The sequence below is a fragment of the Capra hircus genome, chromosome 2, assembly GCF_001704415.2.
Source record: "Capra hircus breed San Clemente chromosome 2, ASM170441v1, whole genome shotgun sequence".
In the NCBI taxonomy this organism is placed as follows: domain Eukaryota; kingdom Metazoa; phylum Chordata; class Mammalia; order Artiodactyla; family Bovidae; genus Capra; species Capra hircus.
In genome coordinates, this window is record NC_030809.1 from 129,195,479 (window position 1) to 129,219,914 (window position 24,436).

At 38.2% G+C, this 24,436-nt stretch overlaps 1 protein-coding gene across 1 annotated transcript in view; it reads right to left on the minus strand.

The window, feature by feature from the left end:
* Positions 1-24,436, minus strand: part of COL5A2 (collagen type V alpha 2 chain) — a 148,504-nt gene that overhangs the window by 27,341 nt on the left and 96,727 nt on the right. The window contains exons 14-33 of the mRNA XM_005675868.3: positions 23,995-24,048; positions 23,021-23,065; positions 22,564-22,617; positions 18,757-18,801; positions 17,569-17,622; positions 15,085-15,183; positions 14,703-14,747; positions 14,490-14,588; positions 13,033-13,086; positions 12,708-12,815; positions 10,961-11,014; positions 10,307-10,405; positions 9,060-9,113; positions 8,134-8,232; positions 7,972-8,025; positions 7,825-7,878; positions 6,751-6,804; positions 5,892-5,945; positions 629-673; positions 197-295 (exon numbers count right to left, since the gene is read on the minus strand). Of these exons, the coding sequence (XP_005675925.2) occupies positions 197-295; positions 629-673; positions 5,892-5,945; positions 6,751-6,804; positions 7,825-7,878; positions 7,972-8,025; positions 8,134-8,232; positions 9,060-9,113; positions 10,307-10,405; positions 10,961-11,014; positions 12,708-12,815; positions 13,033-13,086; positions 14,490-14,588; positions 14,703-14,747; positions 15,085-15,183; positions 17,569-17,622; positions 18,757-18,801; positions 22,564-22,617; positions 23,021-23,065; positions 23,995-24,048 (1,323 nt within the window). The remainder of the gene's footprint in view (positions 1-196; positions 296-628; positions 674-5,891; positions 5,946-6,750; positions 6,805-7,824; positions 7,879-7,971; positions 8,026-8,133; positions 8,233-9,059; positions 9,114-10,306; positions 10,406-10,960; positions 11,015-12,707; positions 12,816-13,032; positions 13,087-14,489; positions 14,589-14,702; positions 14,748-15,084; positions 15,184-17,568; positions 17,623-18,756; positions 18,802-22,563; positions 22,618-23,020; positions 23,066-23,994; positions 24,049-24,436) is intronic.

A 24,436-nucleotide genomic window follows, 5' to 3' on the forward strand; every position in this document is an offset into this window, starting at 1 on the left:
CAGGTGCTCTTTAAATATTTGGTAAAGAAATTACTTTGGAAAAACAAGAGAAATAAATTCTAGTACCGTCATGTGTTTATTGATCAGTAAATTAGAAATCAGCACAATATTGTAAAGCAAATATTTTGAAATAAAATACTTTTAACAATTAAAAAGATAAATGAATAAAAAATACTGAGCTCACTACCACACTTACTTTTGGGCCATCAGGACCATGTCCTCCAGCCATTCCTTTCTCACCAGGAAGTCCAGTTATTCCCGGTTCTCCTCTTTCCCCTGGATTTCCTCGTTCTCCCTACACAACACAGAAATGTCAAGCAGTCTCAGTGCTTGATCTGAAAATGGATTTAAATTTGTTTCCAGAAATCTGAAAAGTGATTTCTGGGGAAAAATTTAGAAATAAGCGACGATTAAGACTCAATTTTCTAATTTAGTGATAAGAAATGAACTTGAAGTAAGCATATGCTGGCTTCACAGCGCAGACTGTTTCTCATCAGACTGATTTTCATCAAGTAAAAGAACTGCAGTGATTAAAATACAGCCAAGTTTAAGATGAAGGATGGTTTTATAAACTGAAGCCAATGGAAACACAGTTAATCAAAAGAAAAAAAAAGAAGAAAATACTTACTCTAGGTCCTAATGGGCCAACTGCCCCAGGATCTCCAGGAACCCCCTATAAAATACATTTTTTAAAATGAAAAACTTTAACTAAATTTTAGATATTTATTAGAAAGTTTTCCAGACCATATGCCTAATTTCTTCTAATACGTTATTGGACATCTGACTAAGTCCATAATATTGAATAAAGAAAAATGTGTACACTTTTATAAATGAGGGGATATCATATACATGATATGGAAATACCTGGATGATTATTTTTTGGCAATGAGCACAGGCGAAATATTATCTCACAAAGATAGTACATTACTTAGTGACAGTTAAAGCAAAAGAATTTAATTTCCTAATGGAATGTGAAAAACTTTTAGCAGAGGAAAGTGAAATTGAAACTAATGAAGTACTCTCTTTTAAACAGAACCAACTTAATTCAATTTACTAAATATTTCTTGAACACAGAATATAGACAACACACTCTACTAGAAACTGTAAGTTCAAATTAATGCAATCATGACTATGTTAAAAGTCTTAACTAAAAGAAAAATTGTCACTTAAAATTACAAGCACAATTTTGTATTATAATAATGATATAAATGTTATTTGTATTTAATACAAATAATAACTGTATCAAGTAGGCCTCCAGTTTTATCCTTTTAAATGTACTGTCTTCACTGTGGCATGATCTTCCTAAAGCCCAAATCTCACAGTATTTCTCTCTAATTAAAAGCCCTCCCTTACCTTCCTGTTACTCTAGTAATAAGAACAAATTAGACTCAAAACATTCCCTGTCATTCTCTAACCTCATCTTCACCCTCCTCAAGGTGTATATGATATTTCTGACTTACCAAAAATTCTCAGAGCCTAAATTTGATCAGCAAGCCTTTGCACTTGCTGTTTCCATTTCCTAGAATGTTTTCTTAACTTCCTTCCTCCCGACTTATCATCATTCATCCTACAGATTACATAAAAGAATATACTTTGTTGGGGAAACTTTTTCTAAACCTCCAATGTCTGAATTTGGAGAAGGCAATGGCACTCCACTCCAGTACTCTTGCCTAGAAAATTCCATGGATGGAGGATCCTGGTGGGCTGCAGTCCATGGGGTTGCTGAGGGTCAGACACGACTGAGCGACTTCACTTTGACTTTTCACTTTTATGCATTGGAGAAGGAAATGGCAACCCACTCCAGTGTTCTTGCCTGGAGAATCCCAGGGATGGGGAAGCCTGGTGGGCTGCCGTCTTGGGGTTGCACAGAGTCAGACACGACTGAAGCGATTTAGCAGTGTCTGAATTAGGCGCATCCTCTAGCTTTATACAGACACAGTGCCTCCCCGACCACTGCACTTAAAACACGCAATTGTCATAACTGTTTTTCTATACTTTCTGTCACCTATTAAAATAAAAATTAGGGAAAGGTCCAACTCATTTATTCAATTGGTTAAGGCCAAAGTTCAGCAGAGCTTAGCACAGAGTGCTCAGTAAATAGTTGTTTAAAAGTTACATGAATGAATAAATCACTCCAAGAAAAATAAATTACATAAACCTATATGTTGGTAAAATGATATAAATAAAATGGTAATTTTCTGTTCACAACTGTTTATGAAGTCTCCAGTAACACCCTATAGTTCCAATAAGATGTATTTAGTGATTAATAACACAATCCTATAAACATTTGACATCATTTTGGCTATGTGATTTTGGAAAAATTACATAATATCTATGTGTCTCATTTTCCTCACCTATAAAATGAGCTACCCTACGTCCAAAGTAAGGAGCAGCGGCTGCGCTTTGCTGGAGCAGCCATGAAGACATATCCCATGTCCAAGATAAGAGAAACACAATAAGAGGGTAGGCGCTGAGAGAGGGCGTCAGAGGGCAGACAGACTGAACCACATTCACAGACAACTGGCCAATCTGGTCACACAGGCCACAGCTTGTCTAACTCTAAAACTAAGCCATGCCATCTGGGACCATCCAAGACAGAGGGGTCATGGTGGAGAGGTCTGACAGAATGTGGTCCACTGGAGAAGGGAATGGCAAACCACTTCAGTATTACTGCCTTGAGAACCCCAGGAAGAGTATGAAAGGCAAAAGATAAGACACTGAAAGAGGAACTCCCCAGGTCGGTAGGTGCCCAATATGCTACTGGATATCTGTGGAGAAATAACTCCAGAAAGAATGAAGGGACAGATCCAAAGCAAAAACAACACCCAGTTGTGGAAGTGACTGGTGATAGAAGCAAGGTCCAATGCTGCAAACAGCAATATTGCATAGGAACCTGGAATGTTAAGTCCATGAATCAAGGCAAATTGGAAGTGTTCAAACAGGAGATGGCAAGAGTGAACGTCGACATTCTAGAAATCAGCAAACTGAGATGGACTGGAATGGGTGAATTTAACTCAGATGACCATTATATCTACTGCTGCAGGCAGGAATCCCTTAGAAGAAATGGAGTAGCCATCACAGTCAACAAAAGAGTCTGAAATGCAGTACCTGGATCCAATCTCAAAAACGACATAATGATCTCTGTTCATTTCCAAGGCAAACCACTCAACATCACAGTAATCCAAGTGTATGCCCTAATCAGTAATGCTGAAGAAGCTGAAGTTGAACGGTTCTATGAAGACCTACAAGACCTTTTAGAACTAAAACCCCAAAAGATGTCATTTTCATTATATGGGGACTGGAATGCAAAAGTAGGAAGTCAAGAAACACCTGGAGTAACAGGCAAATTTGGCCTTGGAGTACTGAATGAAGCAGGGCAAAGGCTAACAGAGTTTTTCCAAGAGAATGCACTGGTCATAGCAAACACCCTCTTCCAACAACACAAGAGAAGACTCTACACATGGACATTACCAGATGGTCAACACCGAAATCAGACTGATTATATTCTTTGCAGCCAAAGGTGGAGAAGCTCTATACAGTCAGCAAAAACAAGACCAGGAGCTGACTGTGGCTCAGATCATGAAGTCCTTATTGCCAAATTCAGACTGAAAGTGAAGAAAGTAGGGAAAACCACTAGACCATTCAGGTATGTCCTAAATCAAATCCCTGATGATTATACGGTGGGAGTGAGAAATAGATTTAAGGGAGTAGATCTGATAGATAGAGTGCCTGATGAACTATGGACGGAGGTTCGTGACACTGCACAGGAGACAAGGATCAAGACCATCCCCATGGAAAAGAAATGCAAAAAAGCAAAATGGCTGTCTGGGGAGGCCTTACAAATAGCTGTGAAAAGAAGAGAGGCAAAAACCAAAGGAAAAAAGGAAAGATATACCCATTTGAATGCAAAGTTCCAAAGAATAGCAAGGAGGGATAAGAAAGCCTTCTTCAGCAATCAATGCAAAGAAATAGAGGAAAACAATAGAATGAGAATGACTAGAGACCTCTTCAAGAAAATTAGAGATATCAAGGAAACATTTCATGCAAAGATGGGCTCAATAAAGGACAGAAATGGTATGGATCTAACAGAAGCAGAAGATATTAAGAAGAGGTGGCAAGAATACACAGAACTGTACAACAAAAGATCTTCATGACCCAGATAATCAAGATGGTGTGATCACTCACCTAGAGCCGACATCCTGGAATGAGAATTCAGGTGGGCCTTAGGAGCATCACTACGAACAAAGCTAGTGGAGATGATGGAATTCCAGTTGAGCTGTTTCAAATCCTGAAAGATGATGCTGTGGAAGTGCTGCACTCAATATGCCAGCAAATTTGGAAAACTCAGCAGTGGCCATGGGACTGGAAAAGGTCAGTTTTCATTCCAATCCCAAAGAAAGGCAATGCCAAAGAATGCTCAAACTACCGCACAATTGCACTCATCTCACACGCTAGTAAAGTAATGCTCAAAATTCTCCAAGCCAGGCTTCAGCAATATGGGAACCATGAACTTCCAGATGTTCAAGCTGGTTGTAGAAAAGGCAGAGGAACAAGAGATCAAATTTCCAACATCCGCTGGATCATGGAAAAAGCAAGAGAGTTCCAGAAAAACATCTATTTCTGCTTTATTGACTATGCCAAAGCCTTTGACTGTGTGGATCACAATACACTGTGGAAAATTCTGAAAGAGATGGGAATACCAGACCATCTGACCTGCCTCTTGAGAAACCTGTATGCAGGTCAGGAGGCAACAGTTAGAACTGGACATGGAACAACAGACTGGTTCCAAAAAGGAAAATGAGTCCATCAAGGCTGTATATTGTCACCCTGCTTAGTCAACTTAATTAATATAACTTAATTAATGAAGAGTACATCATGAGAAATGCTGGGCTGGAAGAAGCACAAGCTGGAATCAAGATTGCTGGGAGAAATATCAATAACCTCAGATATGCAGATGATAGCACCCTTATGGTAGAAAGTGAAGAAGAACTAAAGAGCCTCTTGATGAAAGTGAAAGAGGAGAGTGAAAAAGTTGGCTTAAAGCTCAACATTCAGAAAACTAAGATCATGGCATCTGGTCCCATCACTTCATGGCAAATAGATGGGGAAACAGTGGAAACAGTGGCTGACCATTTTGGGGACGGCTCCAAAATCACTGCAGGTGGTGATTGCAGCCATGAAATTAAAAGACGCTTACTCCTTGGAAGGAAAGTTATGACCAACCTAGACAGCATATTAAAAAGCAGCAACATTATTTTGCCAACAAAGGTCTGTCTAGTCAAGGCTATGGTTTTTCCAGTAGTCATGTATGGATGTGAGAGTTGGACTCTAAAGAAAGCTGAGCACAGAAGAATTGATGCTTTTGAACTGTGGTGTTGGAGAAGACTCTTGAGAGTCCCTTGGACTGCAAGGAGATCCAACCAGTCCATCCTGAAGGAGATCAGCCCTGAGTGTTCATTGGTAGGACTGATGTTGAAGTTGAAACTCCAATACTTTGGCCGCCTGATATGAAGAACTGACTCATTTGAAAAGACCCTGATGCTAGGAAGGATTGAGTCTGGGAGGAGAAGGGGACAACAGAGGATGAGATGGTTGGATGGCATCACCGACTCAATGGACATGAGTTTGGGTAAACTCTGGGAGTTGGTGATGGACAGGGAGACCTGGCATCCCGCTGTTCATGGAGTCGCAAAGAGTCAGACACGGGTGAGTGACTGAACTGACCTGAACAGAAAATGGACATTATAATAGTACCTAGTACATAAGAGTTATTTTGAGGATTAAAACAGATAATTAATTCCAAGCAAAGCAGAACAAAGCCTGACACATAGTAAGTGATATTATAAGTCAGACATTTTTAGTATTACTACTCTTATTATTCAAAAACTTACCTGATCACCTGGCTTTCCACCTTCCCCAGGAGGCCCTGGAGGACCAGGAAGCCCCTAAAATAAAAGTAAGAATATAAACCTGTGTCTCCATGGAAATTAATAGGCCACTAGTGTTAACCCTTCACCCTTTTCAATGTATGGAGCTCCCTTACTATTTTCAAGCAAATGATACTATTTAAACAAAAGTTGAGCATAACAAAACTAGAAACCTATACCCTCTAATATAACACAGCAGCTAATCCTTTTATGGGTATAGATTTACATTTGCCCACCACTTAGCAAAATGATAACGTAGCAATAAGTTCTTTATATTTGTGAAGTATTTAATGGCTCTCAGAATAACATTTTAGGCTGATAGAATAAATATGAAAAGTTAGCCTGAAACCTTTTTCCCCAAATGATGATTACCCAATGCTGTTAAATATTCTACTAACATATTTAGATAAATCATGAAAATTTGTTCAACAAAAATTATGACTGAGCCCCTTCACCTAAAAACTGTCACAACATTGTTAATCTGCTATACCTCAATACAACATAAAAATTTAAAGGAAAAATTTCAGATACCAATACATTAGATAAGCCTTAATATAGTTAAATAAATCCTACTGAGATATCAAAAGCATTTTATAATTTTTAATTTGTTAAGGGTTTGGGTTTTGGTCAGTTTTTCAGGGGAAGTCTACTCCTGTTCTTTGAACAAAAATGTTTGATTTCATCCAAATGTCTATCCTATTTACTAAAAGAGGAGTTGCTTCTTTGAAAATTATAAAATTTCACATCATTCAACCATATCCTTTCCATAAGAAAAAGCATTTTATCAGGGGAAGCAGAGAGGGAAGATGGAGTCAGTGCATACCTGAAAGCCAGTGGGGCCTGGAGGACCCTGTTCTCCTCTCTCCCCAGCTAGACCCTGAGTCACAAAGAAAAGAAAACCATGAACACCAGGAGCCAGGTCTACTCGCTTCCTCTCTGTGTGAACTACCCAAGTATTCATATTTCTTTGCATTTCTTCCAATTACAAGTTTTTCACTTTAACCAAATAATAAACTAGTTCTAAAAATCACCTAATGGTATTGTTTGAAGTCCTTGATGGTGAGAAAATACCTCCTAAAGCCAGCAAAGAAACAGATAACGTGTTCATTTTTTTATCCAAACATTTAAGTGTCTGGAGTCAACTGTAAAATTTGTGGGAAAACTGACTATTGGGCACAGACAAATTCATTACTTTTATGCATCCAATCTAAATTTTCCATTGTAGTTTCTCAGTGTTATAAGAAGTATTAATCAAACTTTCAAAACTAGAGTAACTGAAGAAAGCAAAGCTAACATTTTAGAAAGATATTTAAATTGTCCCAGTTCAAAACAAATAAACACGCCAAGTATTTCTGATAAACACAATTTTAGACTCCTAGGATGAAAATAAACCTCAAAAGATATTCCTTTGAGGACTAATAAGTAGGAAGTAATAAATGTATATGTTTATATTATATAATTATAACATCTATCATAATAATTCATAATTATATATAACATAATATATCATTATTATTCATAATTATCTTCCAGCTTAAATAAATTTCTATAAGGTATAATATTATAAAAACAGGCATAATTGAATATTTACATATTTTAAATAAAATACATTATAAAATATTTGTCAGATACTATTTTCCTAGTTGCTATATTTTTCGGCTGTGACAACATAGAGATGATGAGGTAACTTTTGCCATTAGTATTCATAGAAGCTTAAAATAATAAGGCAGGAGATGCCTTTTTATTTCAGCTCTCAAAAGATATAGCTGAAATTCTTTCACCTTGCACTTTCTTATTTGCTTCCCCCTGAAACTTATCCATTTGTAAAGTCAAGTCTTACAGATAAGACAACCATCATTGAAAAATATAATGTGAATATGTTCTCAATAAAACTTACCGGGGGCCCCACAGGACCAGAAGGACCAACTTCGCCGTCTTTTCCAGGAGCTCCCTAGCATCACAGAGAGATAATGTATGAGGTGAGGCCAAGAGAATTTGGATAAGTTCATTTTGTTTTTTTCTTTAACAGAAAATGGGTAGTTACCCTCTGCCCAGGAACACCAGCATTTCCTGCTTCTCCAGGTTTTCCAGGATCACCCTAGAGAATCAATACAAACTAACTTAAGTTTCAATCAGTTTGCTGATTGACAGTTGTTATGGCAAGTGAGGATTATGATGAGATGGCAACATTATACACGGTACTTACACTGCTACCTTTGGGGCCTGGAAGACCCATACTCCCAGGCTGCCCTCTGATTCCTATGGAACCTGGAGGACCCGGCCGGCCATCTTCCCCTGGAGCACCCTACAAAGTTAACAGGAGCAATGCAAGTTTCATATCAGTTCTCTACAAATGTCACATCGCCCAAACTGGGACTCGCTTTTGCATACCATAAAAGATATATAAGCTTTAAATTATCCTATATTTTTATGCTAGCGAATCAGAATAGTTGAGTATTAAAAAAAAACTGCTTAGATATTTTAATATTTAGAACAGAGACTTAGTTCTTATTCTCTATACAAGTTTCATCTTTATATCTCTTTACACTCATATTAAGAGGGGAAATCTTTCTCTTCTTTCATTTACTCTTATGGGTGGTAATGAAAACTCAGGACTTCTGTTTCACATGTACAATATAAAGGAAGGGCCCAGGATATGTGAGTTGTCAAACTTTATACCTATTTATCTCTTAAATGTATAAGATTGGAAGGATATCAAGAAACAAGATTGTTACTAATAGACAAATTCTACCAATATTCATAAATACATCATTTCAACTTTTTCATTTATGTCAGAGAAGCAGTCACAATCTCAAACATGTATTTCAATGTGTGATCAATTTTTGGTCAATTTGAAAATGATCAGAGCCTTAGGATTTGCTTCCAGGAGGGGAGGGTGTATTTCAGACATGATCAGCACCCACATAATCAAAAACATTGTTTTTGTTCAGTTGATAGGTCGTGTCTAACTCTTTGCAACCCCATAGACTGCAGTGCACCAGACTTCCCCATCCTTTCCTATCTCCCAAAGTTTGCTCAACATACACTAGCCTTAACTAAGGATCTTACCATTTAAGCTGCATGTCCATTGAGAAATATTAATGGTGGTGGACTTTTGTTTAAATCACTTACCAAAGGTCCAAGTTTTCCTTCAGGACCCTGGACACCAGGATTTCCTGTCAGACCCTAAAAATTAAAAGCAACTGTCAGTTTGCTACTGACCTACCACTGAAGCAAAGTTTCTAAAGAGTGAAAATAGCACTGCATTTAAAAGATCCAGTCCTGTTTTGCAGTGCCCACTCTCGGGAGCCTTAGGCTCCTCTAGACAAACTCAGAGCTCTGTCATGGACTTCACCCAAACTGGCTTCAGGGGATACAGGACAGATAACACAATGTGCCATCAAGGTGCCACAGGTGGAACCCTCCATTGGGAGAAGTCTGCACAGCACAGCCTGCAGGCCAGTCTCTAAGCCTCCTGCAATGGGAGGCCCCATGTGAGGAAATCCATCTACATGGGAAGTGCCAGGGGCCACCCTGGTTTGAAATCTCAAGGTAACCAATTTTTTTTAACAGCACCTTGGACTTAGCTTACCAGACCTAGCAAGGTGAAGGCCCAGGTACAAGTCTCTGCAAACTCAAGAAATACAATAGCTATGCCTCCTACCACGTTCTTAATACCCTTCAGAGTCCTCCAAGTTTAAAATCTATAATCAGGGCTCATTTTTACTAAAAGCAATTGGCCATTCAGTAGGCATTCCACCTTTATCAGGCATCTAAAGAAGATTATCAAAGCAGAGGAACCCAAGGACTGGTTCTCACATAGAAGGAGAGAGAAAGAGTTGTAGGAGACTTTTACTCCCACCTCTAACCCAGGGTTAAAGATAAAGAACTTACATTGAGCCAAATGTATCTTTCCAAGCAACTTTTCTATAATTTTTTCTCTTTAAGGGGCATTGTTAACAACTGAATATGAGTATTTACATAGTTCGAATGAATTTTCAAATGACATTTTGTTAAAATGAAATTTACCAGGAACACTCTCTGGTAAAAGTCAAATTGTTGTTTATCAGCGAATAAAGGAAAATTATGAAAATTGATAAATTGGATTTTTTTTAATCAAGTGGTAAAGTTACTAATACATACACCTTTGAAAAAGGATTGGAAGTTATTATACATGAAAGTTACATGTGTACATATAACTATACATGTATATAAGTTTCTATACATGATAAAAATAACAAACAATTCATAAGAAATAAAGTCAAATCCATAAAAACAAACCAAAAAAAAATGTTCCAAGTTGTGAAAAAACCTTTAAAAATAGATTCTCAGGAGCATATCCCTTGGGTTGATGTAGCAAAAAATTGCTGTGTTCTTACCCGAGCACCTGGAAGCCCAGGTTCACCTGGACGTCCTGGATCCCCCTGACCTCCTTTAGGTCCTGAAGAGCCAACGGGACCCCTCTCTCCTTGAGCGCCCTGTTCCAAAGCAAAGTAGAACACGTCAGGAAAAAAAAGAATGCAGGCAAACAAAAGCAACTGTATGTAAAACCCTTGTTTTATAAGTCAAACCACTAGCATAAAGGAATTGGTCAAAGTGGGTACAAAGACCTCTGTAAACCATGTCACTTCACATTTTATTCACATTTGGATTCCTTGGAATAAAGGTTTTCCAACATTATTTAATGAGAGTTGTGTTTAAAGCCTCACTCCAATAACTTAGATTTAGAAACCCCAGAATTTTAAAAGAGTCTAAATTTCTAAAGAAAGGAAACAAAGAATATCAACTAAAGGAAAGATTTATGGTCTGTTCTTTTCAGGAACTTCAATATACCTCCAACTATCATCCTCCTCCCTGAGGCCTCTATACTGAAGAAATTGCACAAGAGGGATCTGGCATTAGGTCTAATATCTGTGTCCAACCCTTTTCTAGATCCAGAACCCATGTGAGCCAAAGCTAGATAACCACTCCGGACAATGGCATCTTTTGCAACAATACCCACAAGAGTGTCAGTCTTGACAGGATAAACTTACCTTTGGTCCAGGTAAACCATCAGAGCCTGGAAAGCCACGATTGCCAGGAGCACCCTGCAAGTGACCAAAGCGTGATTCTCAACTGTGGGTGTTTATGTAACATAGAATGAATGGGGAATTTTTATTCTTAGTATTATAAGATTTTAGGAGCTATGATCAAGCCAACATAGCAATAAATATGTATAAAAAAAGTAACCTGACTAAACAGGGAGAAACTTTAAATTTTGAAACATATATATAAAGTACTGAGCCAAAATTATTCAAATCAAGAAATATTCTAACGCTTCACTGTAAAATCAAACTTCGAGAAAACCTGATACCTAGATACAGAGACAAGAGGTAAAAAAAAAGGTACCATGTTTGATAATCACAATGTCAGTGATTGCAGGCATTAGTATTGTCTTGGATGTGAAACTGTTTACATTCTCTGAAATTCTATACAAAAGTCAGGTGATAATGTTAATCTCCCTTGCAGACCGGTTTCATTATAGTCCAGTCACAGCAATTTTTTCTGATCGTTGAAGTCGCTCAACCTTCTCAGGCTTCCTGGATTTGCACTTGTTGCTTGCTCTGCTGAAAATGCTTTTTCTTTCACGTTTCTTGCTGGCTCCTCCTTATCTAATAGATCTTATCTAGGTGCCAGCTTTTCAAAGAATCTCACTTCCTAAACACCTGATCTAACGACACATGACGGTCATACGGCTACTCTCTACCACATCACCCTGTTATTCCCTAAATGTAAAATGTGTGATCACACTGAGGAAACCAGAGTTGAAAGAGACACGTGGACCCCAATGTTCATCGCAGCACTGTTTATAACAGCCAGGACATGGACGCCACCGAGATGTCCATCAGCAGACGAATGGATAAGAAAGCTGTGGTACATATACACAATGGAGTATTACTCAGCCATTAAAAAGAACACATTTGAATCCGTTCTAATGAGGATGAAACTGAAGCCTATTATACAGAGTGAAGTAAGTCAGAAAAAAAACACCAATATAGTATACTAATGCATACATATGGAATTTAGAAGGATGGTAATAATGACCCTATATGTGAGACAGCAAAATGGACACAGATGTAAAGAATAGACTTTTAGACTCTGTGGGAGAAAGCAAGGGTGGGATGATCTGAGAGAATAGCATTGAAACATATATATTACCATATGTGAAACAGATCACCAGTCCAAGTTCGATGCATGAGACAGGGTGCTCAGGGCTGGTGCACTGGGACAACTCAGAGGGGTGGGATGGGGAGGGAGGTGGGAGGGGGGTTTGGGATTGGGGACACATGTACACCTGTGGCTGATTCATGTCAATCTATGACAAAAACCACCACAATATTGTAAAGTAATTAGCCTCCAATGAAAATAAATAATTAAAAAAATTAAATGTGTGATTATATTTGTATTTATATGTTGACTTATTTATTGCTTACCTCCGCACAAAACTATTATTTACTAGCCCTCCATGGAGGCTGGGACCATAGAAGTCTTGTTCACTGATGTGTCCCAAGCACCATGTATCAAAATTGGCATGGAGCAGTTGTTCAATCAATATTATTGAATGAATGACTAAACAATGATTAGACAGTTGGCTCCCTTAATTCACAGACAGCCATACTGAACTGTGTAATATACCTGCTAGCATTTCTCTTAACTGCCCTAGTTTTCCTCAATTTCCCAAAAGTCCCTCGAGTAATCTCCCCACAACCATAAGAATTTATTTTGTTATTCAAATTTTACCCTTTCTCCCATTGGGCCCGGAGGACCAACTGTTCCTGGATCACCTCGGGGACCTCGTTTGCCTTCTTCACCAGGTGGGCCGATTGGACCCTGGATACCATGTGGCCCCTATTGAAAACAGAAGGTAACAGAGACATCCATTCAGCAGTTGAGTTACAGTCAAAAGAATCCAGTTAGTCACAAACTTTAAACTATATTAAGTGAACTGTTTCCATCAACAAGTATAATTCTCTTTATCATCCTTTTACATACTTGAGTATTTTGGGCTTACACTTTGGGATCACATTCATGTTCCCCTTATCATTGAAAAGAAATAAAACCTTACCGGTTCCCCTTTTGGTCCAGCTTCTCCTTTGAAACCTGGGACTCCTGGATCACCCTAAAATAGGAACATAGAAAACTATAAGAACCAGGATATTTATCCAGCCCGACCTGCTCTAATCATTACAGTGAATGGGCTTTGACAATTTCTGCAGCAGAGTCTGTACTGAATCAATAATACAGTAATTTTTTTAAATGTACACAAATCTTATAGAATGTGAGTGAAATTTTATAAAATCCAGTATAGTTAGGTAGCAATTTGTATATTTTACAGCGATCTTCAGGAGACTCACCCTTAAAGTCTTATTTTTAATCATGCATAGTAGGATGATTAGAATAATTCAATGATTCTTCCAATTTGATAATAAAAATTAGAACTAACAATGACAGCTTCAATAGGTATATCTATTTAGAGTCTATTTTAGAAAATAGATTTTGTTCACCCAAAGCCAAAATAATTTTATATCTATGTAGTATTTATTAAGATTTGACAACTTCAAACAGGGTATTTTATGTTTAGAGTATTCTAGGGTTTGGGGGCATGTATAGGATTTTGGTCTTTATATACCACGTGTACTTTAATTTGTGGGAACCAGATTGCTAAATTTAGAATATCATAAAATCAAATGTAAAATATCAGCAACATTTATGTTTTTATAAATTTGTCATCAGTATTTGAAAAGGACTTATCAGTGTAGCAAAATTACTTATAACAGGATCCAAAATATTTGTTTTAAGCAGTACTAGCAAAAGTTTTAATTTTTTTATATTAAGCTAAAAGATACATAATCATAACTTCTCAGTATGTATTTCTTAAGAACTAACCATACTACTTTACCAATAGATGAATACACAAATATAAAATATACAAATTTCTATAAAATATGGATATTCATTCCATATAAACGATATGTTGGAGTCACTCTTCAAGAACTAATCTCAAGATATAGCTGTTGAACACGTTAGCCACACTGTTATTTTAAATTCCCATTCATGTTAATGTATGGCAAAACCAATACAGTATTGTAAAGTAAATTAAAGTACAAATAAAAATAAAAAAAATAAAGTGCCCCCCAAAAAAATAAAAATAAAAAAATAAATTCCCATGAAACTTCCATATTTCCCCATATCGGCTTGCAAAATATTCTCATAATATTTATCATTCAACTATTTATAAAATTTTATGAGGTGGATCATGAAGTTATGACCTTACTATTTTAAATAAAAGAACACTAAAATTGAACAAAAAAGCAGTAATTTTCCACTTTGAATTTAAACACATAAATTGTACATTAACATTTGGCTTCCACTTTACAAAAATTTCTATCTTAATTTGCCTCATTCAGATAAGTTACATTATCTATGTTTCACTGTATTTCATAACCTATTATCGATATCGATATTTCTCTGGTGATATTAGATGTATATTATACAGGGTGATAATTCTTTGAAGGACATTACCGGTTGGCCTCGAATTCCGGGAGGTCCGGTGCTACCCTGAGGTCCTGGAGATCCAGGGGGTCCTGCTAAGCCAGGAGGACCAGAAGTGCCCGGAGAGCCCTATTGGAATGCAAGAGTGAGAAGCAGAGATCTCAGCACAAGTCTGCGGCCACTGTCCAAAGTTCACTGTGTCCCTGCGAACTTCCTGTGGCTTCCATGTAGGTAGTTACTCACCGTCGGGCCTTTGGCACCAGGTGTCCCATCAGTTCCTACTGCACCCTAAAGGATACAGGAAAAGTTCACAAGATAGTAAGCCGTATGTTGGGTAGTATTCAGATATCCACCCACCTTCCAAAAGGAAGCAGAAAAATTTAACCAAAAAAAGAGGGGGATAAAGAAATCAACCATTATATCATAAAAGTTACTTTTATGACTAATTCTCTTTTCCATAAAATGGACAAAATTTGCAGAGTTGACAAGGGAAATGTTTTTTTTTTTTTTTTTTTTCTTGTGAGTTCTAAACACTCAATCAGAATTGAAAGAGAGTATATTAAAATATATTGCCTTTGTTCTGATGTTATAAAGCATGTCCAACTTGGAGTGACAAGGAACTTACAGGAAGACCTTGGGATCCGACAGGACCAGGTGGCCCAGTTTCGCCTCTTTGCCCCTGAGGACCTTCAGGGCCTCGTGCCCCAGTGGGACCTGCTTCTCCCTAAAGGGGTACAAGAGAGAAATGTTAATTTTAGAAAAACTTCAATGTGATGTGGTTCAAAGCTGACTGCTTATTTGGAGTTTTACATTTTACACCTAATAATTTAAAGAGGTGAAGTACACAAAGCAATTTATAAGGGGTGCACACCTAATTTTTCCTGAAGGGGGGGCATATTTTCTCCTCCCTTTGGATGCGGTGATGCCTACAGCATGTTAGAGCAGAGCACCTGGTCAAGGTCACCTGATAACCTTCAAACACCCCCGTTTCCAAGCCCAGATAGGAGTCTAGACAGTAAAAATACAGGATCCAACCCCAGATAGGAGTCTAGACAGTAAAAATACAGGATGCCTGGTTAAGTTTTAATTCAGATAAAACACAACGGATCTCAGGGTCACTCTGTCCCACACAATGTCTGGAAAACACTTATACTGAAATTTTATTCTTTATTTATTTGAAATTCAAATTTGCCTGGGTTTCTGCATTTTATCCAAGATACTAAATACCTAATGTAGGTCAAATCCTAGAGGAAACCTGGACCTGGAATTTTAGGCTAAAAATTCTAAGCTTAGGGGGGCTCATTGGTACTAATAAACATAGAAAATCCCTATTGAATCTAATTACCCTTCACTGAAATACAGAGAACTAGGTGTGAAAGTTCATTCTTCATGCAGAGAGCCAGAGACGCTGGAAGGACATCACAGTTATAGCAGAATTGGACCGAAAAGAGACTGGGGGTGGGGGTCTTTGTGCTAGGGGTTGGGGGTGGAAAACAATTTCTGAGAGAAACAGTTTCTCACGGTGTTTAACTTTGTTAAGCAGTTCTCAGTAGCCAACAGACAGTACTAGAAAAACCCAGGAGGAGAGGGAAGTATCCAGGGTGAATCATGATATAAACTACGACGCCTAGTGAAGTCTGGATCAGAAGCCACAGTAGGTGCAGAAACCACTTCCTGCCAAGTCAGGGTCCTGGGCTTTGTGGGTATTCCTTCCTGAATTCTCTAGCCAGAGCTCAGGCCAGAGCTCAGTTTGGGGGTGGAGAGTCTCACAGTGTGAGAGAGAGAGGGAAGGGATTTTGCATACTTTGATTGAGGTACACAGGGAGGTTGGGCACTCCAAGGTCAAGAGTCAGGAGCAGCAGCCTCGGGACTTCAGGGAGCAGATTCAGAGGGGAAGAGAGAGGGTCCTTCTCAGCTGAGCTCACAGTGAGTTCTCAGAAAGGAAGGACTGCTTCCTGAACTGTCTGAGGGCTCCATTTTAAAATAAAGCAGCCACATCCCTGCAGCACAGAATTTACAGTCAACATTAGAGAGCGCCAGAAAAATAATTTGACTTGATGACTCCCACATTTCAAGCAGCACATGAAATGTCAACTATAGACTGTTCGCTCGTTTGTTTCGAAGTTCAAATCCAGTTTGAGTGACCTCACTAACAAGGAGCATGAGCCTATACTGAGGGCATCGTCTGCCTCAGGCGCTATGCTGTGTGTGTATGTGCTAAGCCCAGCCATGTCCAGCTCTTAGTGACCCCATGGGCTGCAGCCCACCAGGCTCCTCTGTCCACAGGACTCTCCAAACAAGAATACTGGAGTGGACTGCCATTTCCTTCTCCACAGGATCTTCCTGACCCAGGAATCGAACCCCCATCTCCTGTGGCTCCTGCATTGCAGGCGGTTTTACCGCTGAGCCAAGTATTGTGTTTTTCAAAATTTGAAAGTGGTGTTCTGAGTTTATTCACTGATTTAGCTTATATAATCTTAATAACCTCTTACTGCAATCCTTGAATTTATCATCCAAAGTTCTTGGGAGAAAGAACAAACTGTGACTCACTACAAATGTAAATCATCCCAGCAGAATATTTAATCCATTCCCACGGGGAGAGCCAAATAGCCTCCCTGCCCACTCCTTTAATGATTGTGTAAGTTGGGGGTACAAAGGGAGTGGGGAGGCAGATGTGAAGGACAACATTGCATGAGAGAACAGACTTTTGTCAACCCCTGATTTATTTTAACCTCCTATTGTTTAGAGCATTATGCTATTTATTACTGCCAGACACAGTACTCAAGAACAGAGTTACAATTTGAATTAAACTTTTTCCTAGCAGCTGTTAAATTGTCTGGCATTAGAGTCCTAGTGCAATCAGATTCTTTGCTATTACAATTGTATGATTATAGGTAATTCTTTTTAAATTACTTATATAATAATATCATTTCTTTAATTTTCTATTTTTTTCCCTACCATAATGGACATTGAGAGCATTCTAGGCGATTTACTTAGTTAACAGCAACTTCCATACTCCTCAGTGAATTAAATGACATTCTTTATTTGGGGATTCATGTACTTAAGAAGTAATTCATGTCATTAAGAGCTACATATATTAACATCTTACCTTCATTCCAGGATTTCCTGGAAAACCAGCCGAGCCAGGTATCCCAAGAGGACCCTGTTAAAGAAACCAGCAAGGTGATGAGACATGTATTTTAATCAACATTTTATCAACATGTAATCTTTTATCCTTTGAACATTCTGTACTTTGATATATAGGAATAAGCCACTTGGTATTTTAAAACCACAAGGATTATATTATAATTTTATTATAAGAACCTTGCAATATTGATATGAGACATTGGTAGTAGAGGTGTCCACTGGTATTAAACATAACAGGATCTCCTAGTTGTAGCATATGAGAGTAAGTCAGTCACAAACACAAATTGTCTGAAACAATTGCTTCTTGAGAAATTACTTTGTGTTAATCAAGTAATAAAGATCGCTTTTAGAAAGTTACACATTGTACCAAAACCTAGAATCTCACTTTATGAAAATGATGCTTAAGAATCAGCTGGATATCTTAGAGTGATTTTTTTCAGGCTAATAAAAAATGAACATGCGTCACTATACTGCATTTGGAAAGGGTCTAAACCTTTGATTTAAAAGCTGAATTTAAAGGAAATTAGTGTAGGTGAATTTCATTCTAGGTTATCCTGATTCTTCTTGAGGACTGCATTTTAACGCCATCAAGTTTTGCATTAATAAAAGCCTTGTTAAGTGACACTTATTTTTCTTCCTACAGTTTGTTTCATTTTTGTGAGTAAGGGAGAAGAGCTGTTAAGGACAAGAAATTTCAAATCCAATTGACCCTCATCGTATTTCCCTGAGTTTACTGTGTTTTTACATCAGTCCATCCTGTGGACCACACTACACTCTCACTCTCTTCATATGCTCATCTTTCTAGACTAGGCTTAACAGTTGGTCCTCTTCAAGTCATCCTTGAGATCTTTGTCTCACTGCTGGTGTCCGTACAAGTGGGTCCCCATACTTCATGTTGCTTTCCCTATTACAGCAGTTAGCAGTAACATTATGGTACTGTGTTAATTGATACATCTCTCTTCTTTGATAGGGAAATGTTCAAAAACAAGCACAGTGTCCTTTTACTTTTTAGACACTTTTTACAGTGTCTTTATTGTCTTTTTACTCCAAGCATCTGGGACACACTAGGTGCTTCATAAATGTTAACAAATGTACAAATGGAAGAATGAGTGAAAAAGTGAATGAATGAATGTGAACGCAATACACTCACCATGGGCCCAGGTTTTCCAGGCATACCATGAGCACCTCGTTGTCCCTAAGTAGAAGAACAGAGAAGATCAGAGCGCATTTCTATAGCGCTTGCTGACAAGTCATTTACTTCACAAACATTTCCTTGTTAAAAAATTGGAGAGATTTTAAGTTTTTAAGGTTAACTGACAACAACCTTAACTAGGTTAAGAGCAGTAAAAATACACATTTATACAACATGGGTAAGGGAGCAATAAAACACATCTATCCAAGGAGAAGAAATAAAAATCAAAATTGGAAATAGAAAACTATGTAAAATGATTTTGTTTTTACTTGAACACGTCACCTTCTATCAAACGAGCTCAAAGACAGACAAACTATGAACGCTGGGCTCTTCTTAATAGCTAAAATAATAATAATAATAATAACGTGTTTAGAGTAAAACAAAAAACCAAAGGTCACATGCACTTGCACGTACTCACCCACAAAGGAAATTAAGTGATAGTGAATGCTGTGTGTGTCACCCAGATGTCCCTTCAGCACAGAAGTAAGCATCCTATTACCCCTGGAAGTGTTGTAAGCTGACGGCTCACACTTGAGACCCTCCCCACAAACCGCTGCAAGATGGTAGCTATTCCAAGATTACGCCTGTGCCCTTCCATGGTCAATGCAGTGAAACAAAGGATTCGCAGTCTGAAGAGCCATTTCAGCTCCATAGTTCTCATGGAATGGAAGGTTCGTGGAGACTGAGGCCTCTGTTGCAAATGTAACACAGCTTTGAATTTCTCCTTGTAACAAACCCTGCTTATTTCATTAATTTCTTCATAGGTATAGTTTCTGAGTGCACTCCTCAATAAATTCCTGCACACAAGTCTTTGTTTTGATGCCAGTTCCTTGGAAAACTGACTCATATACCATTGGTGCCAGAGATAGTCAAGAGAGCAGATGCTAAAATGGAATTTTTAATCTGACTTCCACACTAGCCAGCTGGTGATAGATGGGTATGGAATTCTCTTGGCTTGCTGCAGTGATGCAGTGGTAACTGTTGTTTCCAACGGTGAACTGAGATAGGGGACACAGGTAAGGGAATGGGGGCTTCCCAGGTGGTACTAGTGGTAAAGAACCTGCCTGCCAACATGGGAGATGGAAGAGACAGGTTCAGTCCCTGGGTTGCGAAGATCCCCTAGAGGAGGGCATGGCAACCCACTCTAATACGCTTGCCTGGAGAATCCCATGGCCAGAGGAGCCTGGTGGGCTATAGTCCATGGGGTCACACAGAGTTGGATACTACTGAAGCAACTTAGCAGGCACACAAGGGAATGGGTTATGGGTATAATAGCTCATGCATTTGAGAAGGTCTAGAGGATGTAACAATTATAAAGTTAATGCAAATCTATGAGTCTTGTTGAGCGAATCCATTGGAGGAAGATGTTGTAAGACTGATGGAAATTAATCATCAATATAAACCTCCTTAGCAGCATTTAAAACTATTATTATCTTCTACAGCTAGAGGGAAGAAAAAGTTGAAGATCAGCTCAGGACTTAAACGTTTAAGTTCTCTTGAAAAGGCTGAATTCCAAAACATGGAAATTCTGCTATGCCACGGTCAAGGCCCTTGATTGGAAGGATGGCCACTGAAATTTGGCACTGGGGTATATTAAGAACTTTGAAATCTCAGGACCCTGAAGCCTCTGGGCCTACAGAAGTGATCCTTTCCCATTAAGTTTATACTTCCCTCTTGCTTAAAGGTGATAGCCCTCTACTTTACCAGACAATATATGCTTCCACCACCACTACCTGTTTCTCCCCTGGCCACTAGACCAAGAACTAGCATCAAGTCACAAAATAGCTTGGTTGAAGTAATGCTGTTTCTGATAAAAGAAAGAATAGATCCTTTACCCAAAACACTGTAAGTTTTATACCTCATGTAAAGGCAGGATTCAGGAAAGAACACATGGGACTAGGTCCTAAAGGTACGGGATTGAGAGGGACAGGGTATGAAATGGGAGAATTTTAGTGATTTGGAAGCGCTCTACCATAATATATATTTAACAGCTGAATCAGGACTCTGGGAAACAGTATTAATAGGGAAAGTAGCTTTTGGAAACTTGGAAAGAGCAATGGCCCAAACTAAGTGAGGTAGAAATGCCAGAGCTGCCTGGGCAGACAGTAGAATAAAGCACAGAGAAGTGAACACAGTAGATTGGATAGAATACATATGGCTGGCTAAAGTAAGAGCTGGCTATGGCTGACTTTATTTTCCTGGGCTCCAAAGTCACTGTTGGATGGTGACTGCAGCCATGAAATTGAAAGACGCTTGCTCCTTGGAAGGAAAGTTATGACCAACCTAGACAGCATATTAAAAACCAGGCATTACTTTGTCAACAAAGGTCCATCTCATCAAGGCTCTGGTTTTTCCAGTAGTCATGTGTGAATGTGAGAGTTGGACTCTAAAGAAAGCTGAGCATAGAAGAATTGGTGCTTTTGAATTGTGGTGTTGGAGAAGACTCCTGAGAGTCCCTTGGACTGCAAGGATATCCAACCAGTCCATCCTAAAGGAGATCAGTCTTGGGTGTTCATTGGAAGGACTGATGTTGAAGCTGAAACTCCAATACTTTGGCCACCTGATGCAGAGAGCTGACTCTTTGGAAAAGACCCTGATGCTGGGAAAGATTGAGGGCAGGAGGAGAAGGGGACGACAGAGGATGAGATGGTTGGGTGGCATCATCAACTCAATGGACATGAGTTTGGGTAAACTCTGGGAGTTGGTGATGGACAGGGAGGCCTGGCGTGCTGCAGTTCATGGGGTCACAAAGAGTCGGACACAACTGAGCGACTGAACTGAACTGAACTGATATTCTACAATATTGTCTACATTTCCAGGGGACACTCTGCCTATAAGTGATAAGGAATTGTCTAGTGAGAGGGTGTCACTTGTTCTGAACCAAGGTCCTGACTTCAGTACCACTGAGAAGCTCTAAGGTGGTTGTCTTCTGTGGGATCATAGTAGGGGATATAATAAACCTGAGACTCTTAATTCTATAGGAGATGATATAAGAAAGGTCATATGGCAGTCCTTAATTGTCAAAAGAAAAGTGGGTGTAATGTAATGAACAGCCTGACTTCCAGAGAGCTGTGAAGAGAATGAATATAATAACTGCCCCTGCCCCAGGTTTAAGGTAGATGGGCAGAGAGCAAGAGTATTTCTCAGTCTGTACAACTAAAGGGCTTCCTAGGTGGTACCAGTGGTAAAGAACCTGCCAGGCATTGTAGGAGACATAAGAGATGGGAGTTTGATCTCTGGGTTGGGAAGATCCCCTGGAGAAGGATATGGCAACCAACCCCAATATTCATGCCTGGAGAATCCCGTGGTGGACAGGGGAGCCTGACGGACTACGGTCCATAGGGTTGCAAAGAGCATGATGTGACTGAAGCAATTTAGCAGGTAAATTAAAATCAATCAAGGGAAAATGATCAGGAGACTCTAATCTTTTAAAGGGTTTATTCATAGTATTACCTTTTAGCATTGTGAGGAACAAGAGATAAAGAGTTTTAGAACACTTGGTAAATACTAATAACATTTTCTTAATTTCTTTATTGAAAAAGTAGGCAACGAACACACTTTGGTTATGTAAGATGTTACCATTAACAGAAGGTAGGTAAAGTGTACCTGGGAACTCTCTATACTATCTTTGCAACTTTCCTGTAAACTTAAATTTGTTTCAAAAAGAAAAGTGTAAAAATTACAAAGTAAGCAAAGTAAAGTTTATTCTCCTTTAAAAGGCATATTCAACAAAGTATTTGAAAGAGCTGAAACACACATACTTACAGGAGCACCCTGTGGTCCCAGCCTTCCTCTCTCTCCTGGCATTCCTCTCGGACCCTATAGATGAGAGAGAGAGAACATTTCTTGAAACATCATATTTGAATCTGAGAGTACTTTGATTTCACTCCTCAAACCAATCATTAATATAATCACTACCTGTTATAATTGGCCTAAATAGATTTCACTTAATCTAGCATTAATGGTCTAAATCTATAATAATCCGTATTTGGTCACTGGGTACAGAAAAAGAAAAGTGCATTCAATAATTAAGAAAAATAATGTAATGCAGGAAGCCTTTTTCTATTTGAAGGGGCAGCTCTTACAGGATGCTTGCCTTTCAGCTGATAATAAAGAATTATTTCACCAGCTGACATATACTCTCTCTGTCTTTTTTTCCATTTAAATATTCTCTTAGCATAATCTAAAAAGCAAAGAAACAACGAATTAAATTGATACATACCATCGGACCCATGGCACCCATTGGCCCAGTAGGGCCGGCTTCACCCTAAAGCGAAAGTGAGATCACATTACAATACAAGAAGCCTACAATTGATATTCACAGTATTCTCTTCCAAGTGTGTTATCTTAAAGGCTTATCTTCAAAGTTGAGCATTTGAAAGGCATACTTTCAATAAAGGGCCTCAAAACTATGCTGTATCACCTGTTCTCAAAATACAATGGAAATCTACTGTCTACAGAAATAAGTCTAAAATCAAACCGGTAATTTAAGCAAGACTTAAGGGACTATCTTTTTTCCACTTTCATTTGCATTACACCTAGCCACATTAATCAAATTTTAATACAAATGCTTAGTCTATGTCTGATAATAAAAGTAAAATTTTACAAAACTAAAATTGACTATAATATTCCTTTAAGATCTCTTGTAGGAAGCTTAGAAATGATAAAATAAAAGCTAAATGCTTTTTAACACATGTATCTCATTGTATTTTCCATTAAAAAGTCATCTGCACTTCTTGGATGTTCTCTTTCCCTATAGAAGCATAAATATTTATTTATGCTTCCCCAAATTTTTGGGGAAGAAACAATGGCCAAAAGGCCCTAAAATTAAAAAGGTACTAAATAATGGGATCAATGAACCATCTAAACCTCTCTGATATTATTAAAGAAGAATAAAGAGTGAATGTATTTCAGAGAGTGGGCTCATAGCGCATCTTTATATAAAGATAACACTCATCTTACATCGGTAGAAACCTAATTGCATGGTAGGGGTTTCTAGTGACAAAGTAAGGTCGTACCATGTATCTTCTTAAATCTACCACTCATCCATGAAAAATTATATTTACCTACTTAAGTATTCATTCTTTATACTACTCTTTCCTTTAGAACTATTTAAGGGGGACTTGAAAAAAATTTTAGACTTGAAGCAGAACAGGAATTCTGTAGTGAGGCTGTATTGAGATAATATTCAGTTACCTTGGAACCGGTTGCTCCAACTTCACCTTTAGGGCCTTCAAGACCTTTGTGTCCCTGAGAAGAAAAATATAAATTTGTATTTAATAGCTTTTTTGAGCTTCAAGCATGTGAAAGAAGAACCAAAAACAAGTTCACAGGAAGTGCCTTATGAAAATAGATTGCAAATTTAAAGTCCTTACTCAAATGTTCCCAAATTCTCATCTCTTTTTTTGAAAGTCTATTCAATGAAGATTAAAATTTGCAGTGGGCTCATCTTTCAAATTTTTGTGACTTCATAGAAATTTAATTAATAGAAACAAAAAATGTATGGTGGCTTTAGGAGAAACAAATGGTTATAGAATTTAGTTATAAAATATGGTTCATATCCAGGAGTGATTTTAAAATATTTAATAACTAGTACAGCACAAGCATTCTAATCATAAGTTCAACCACTCAAAACATA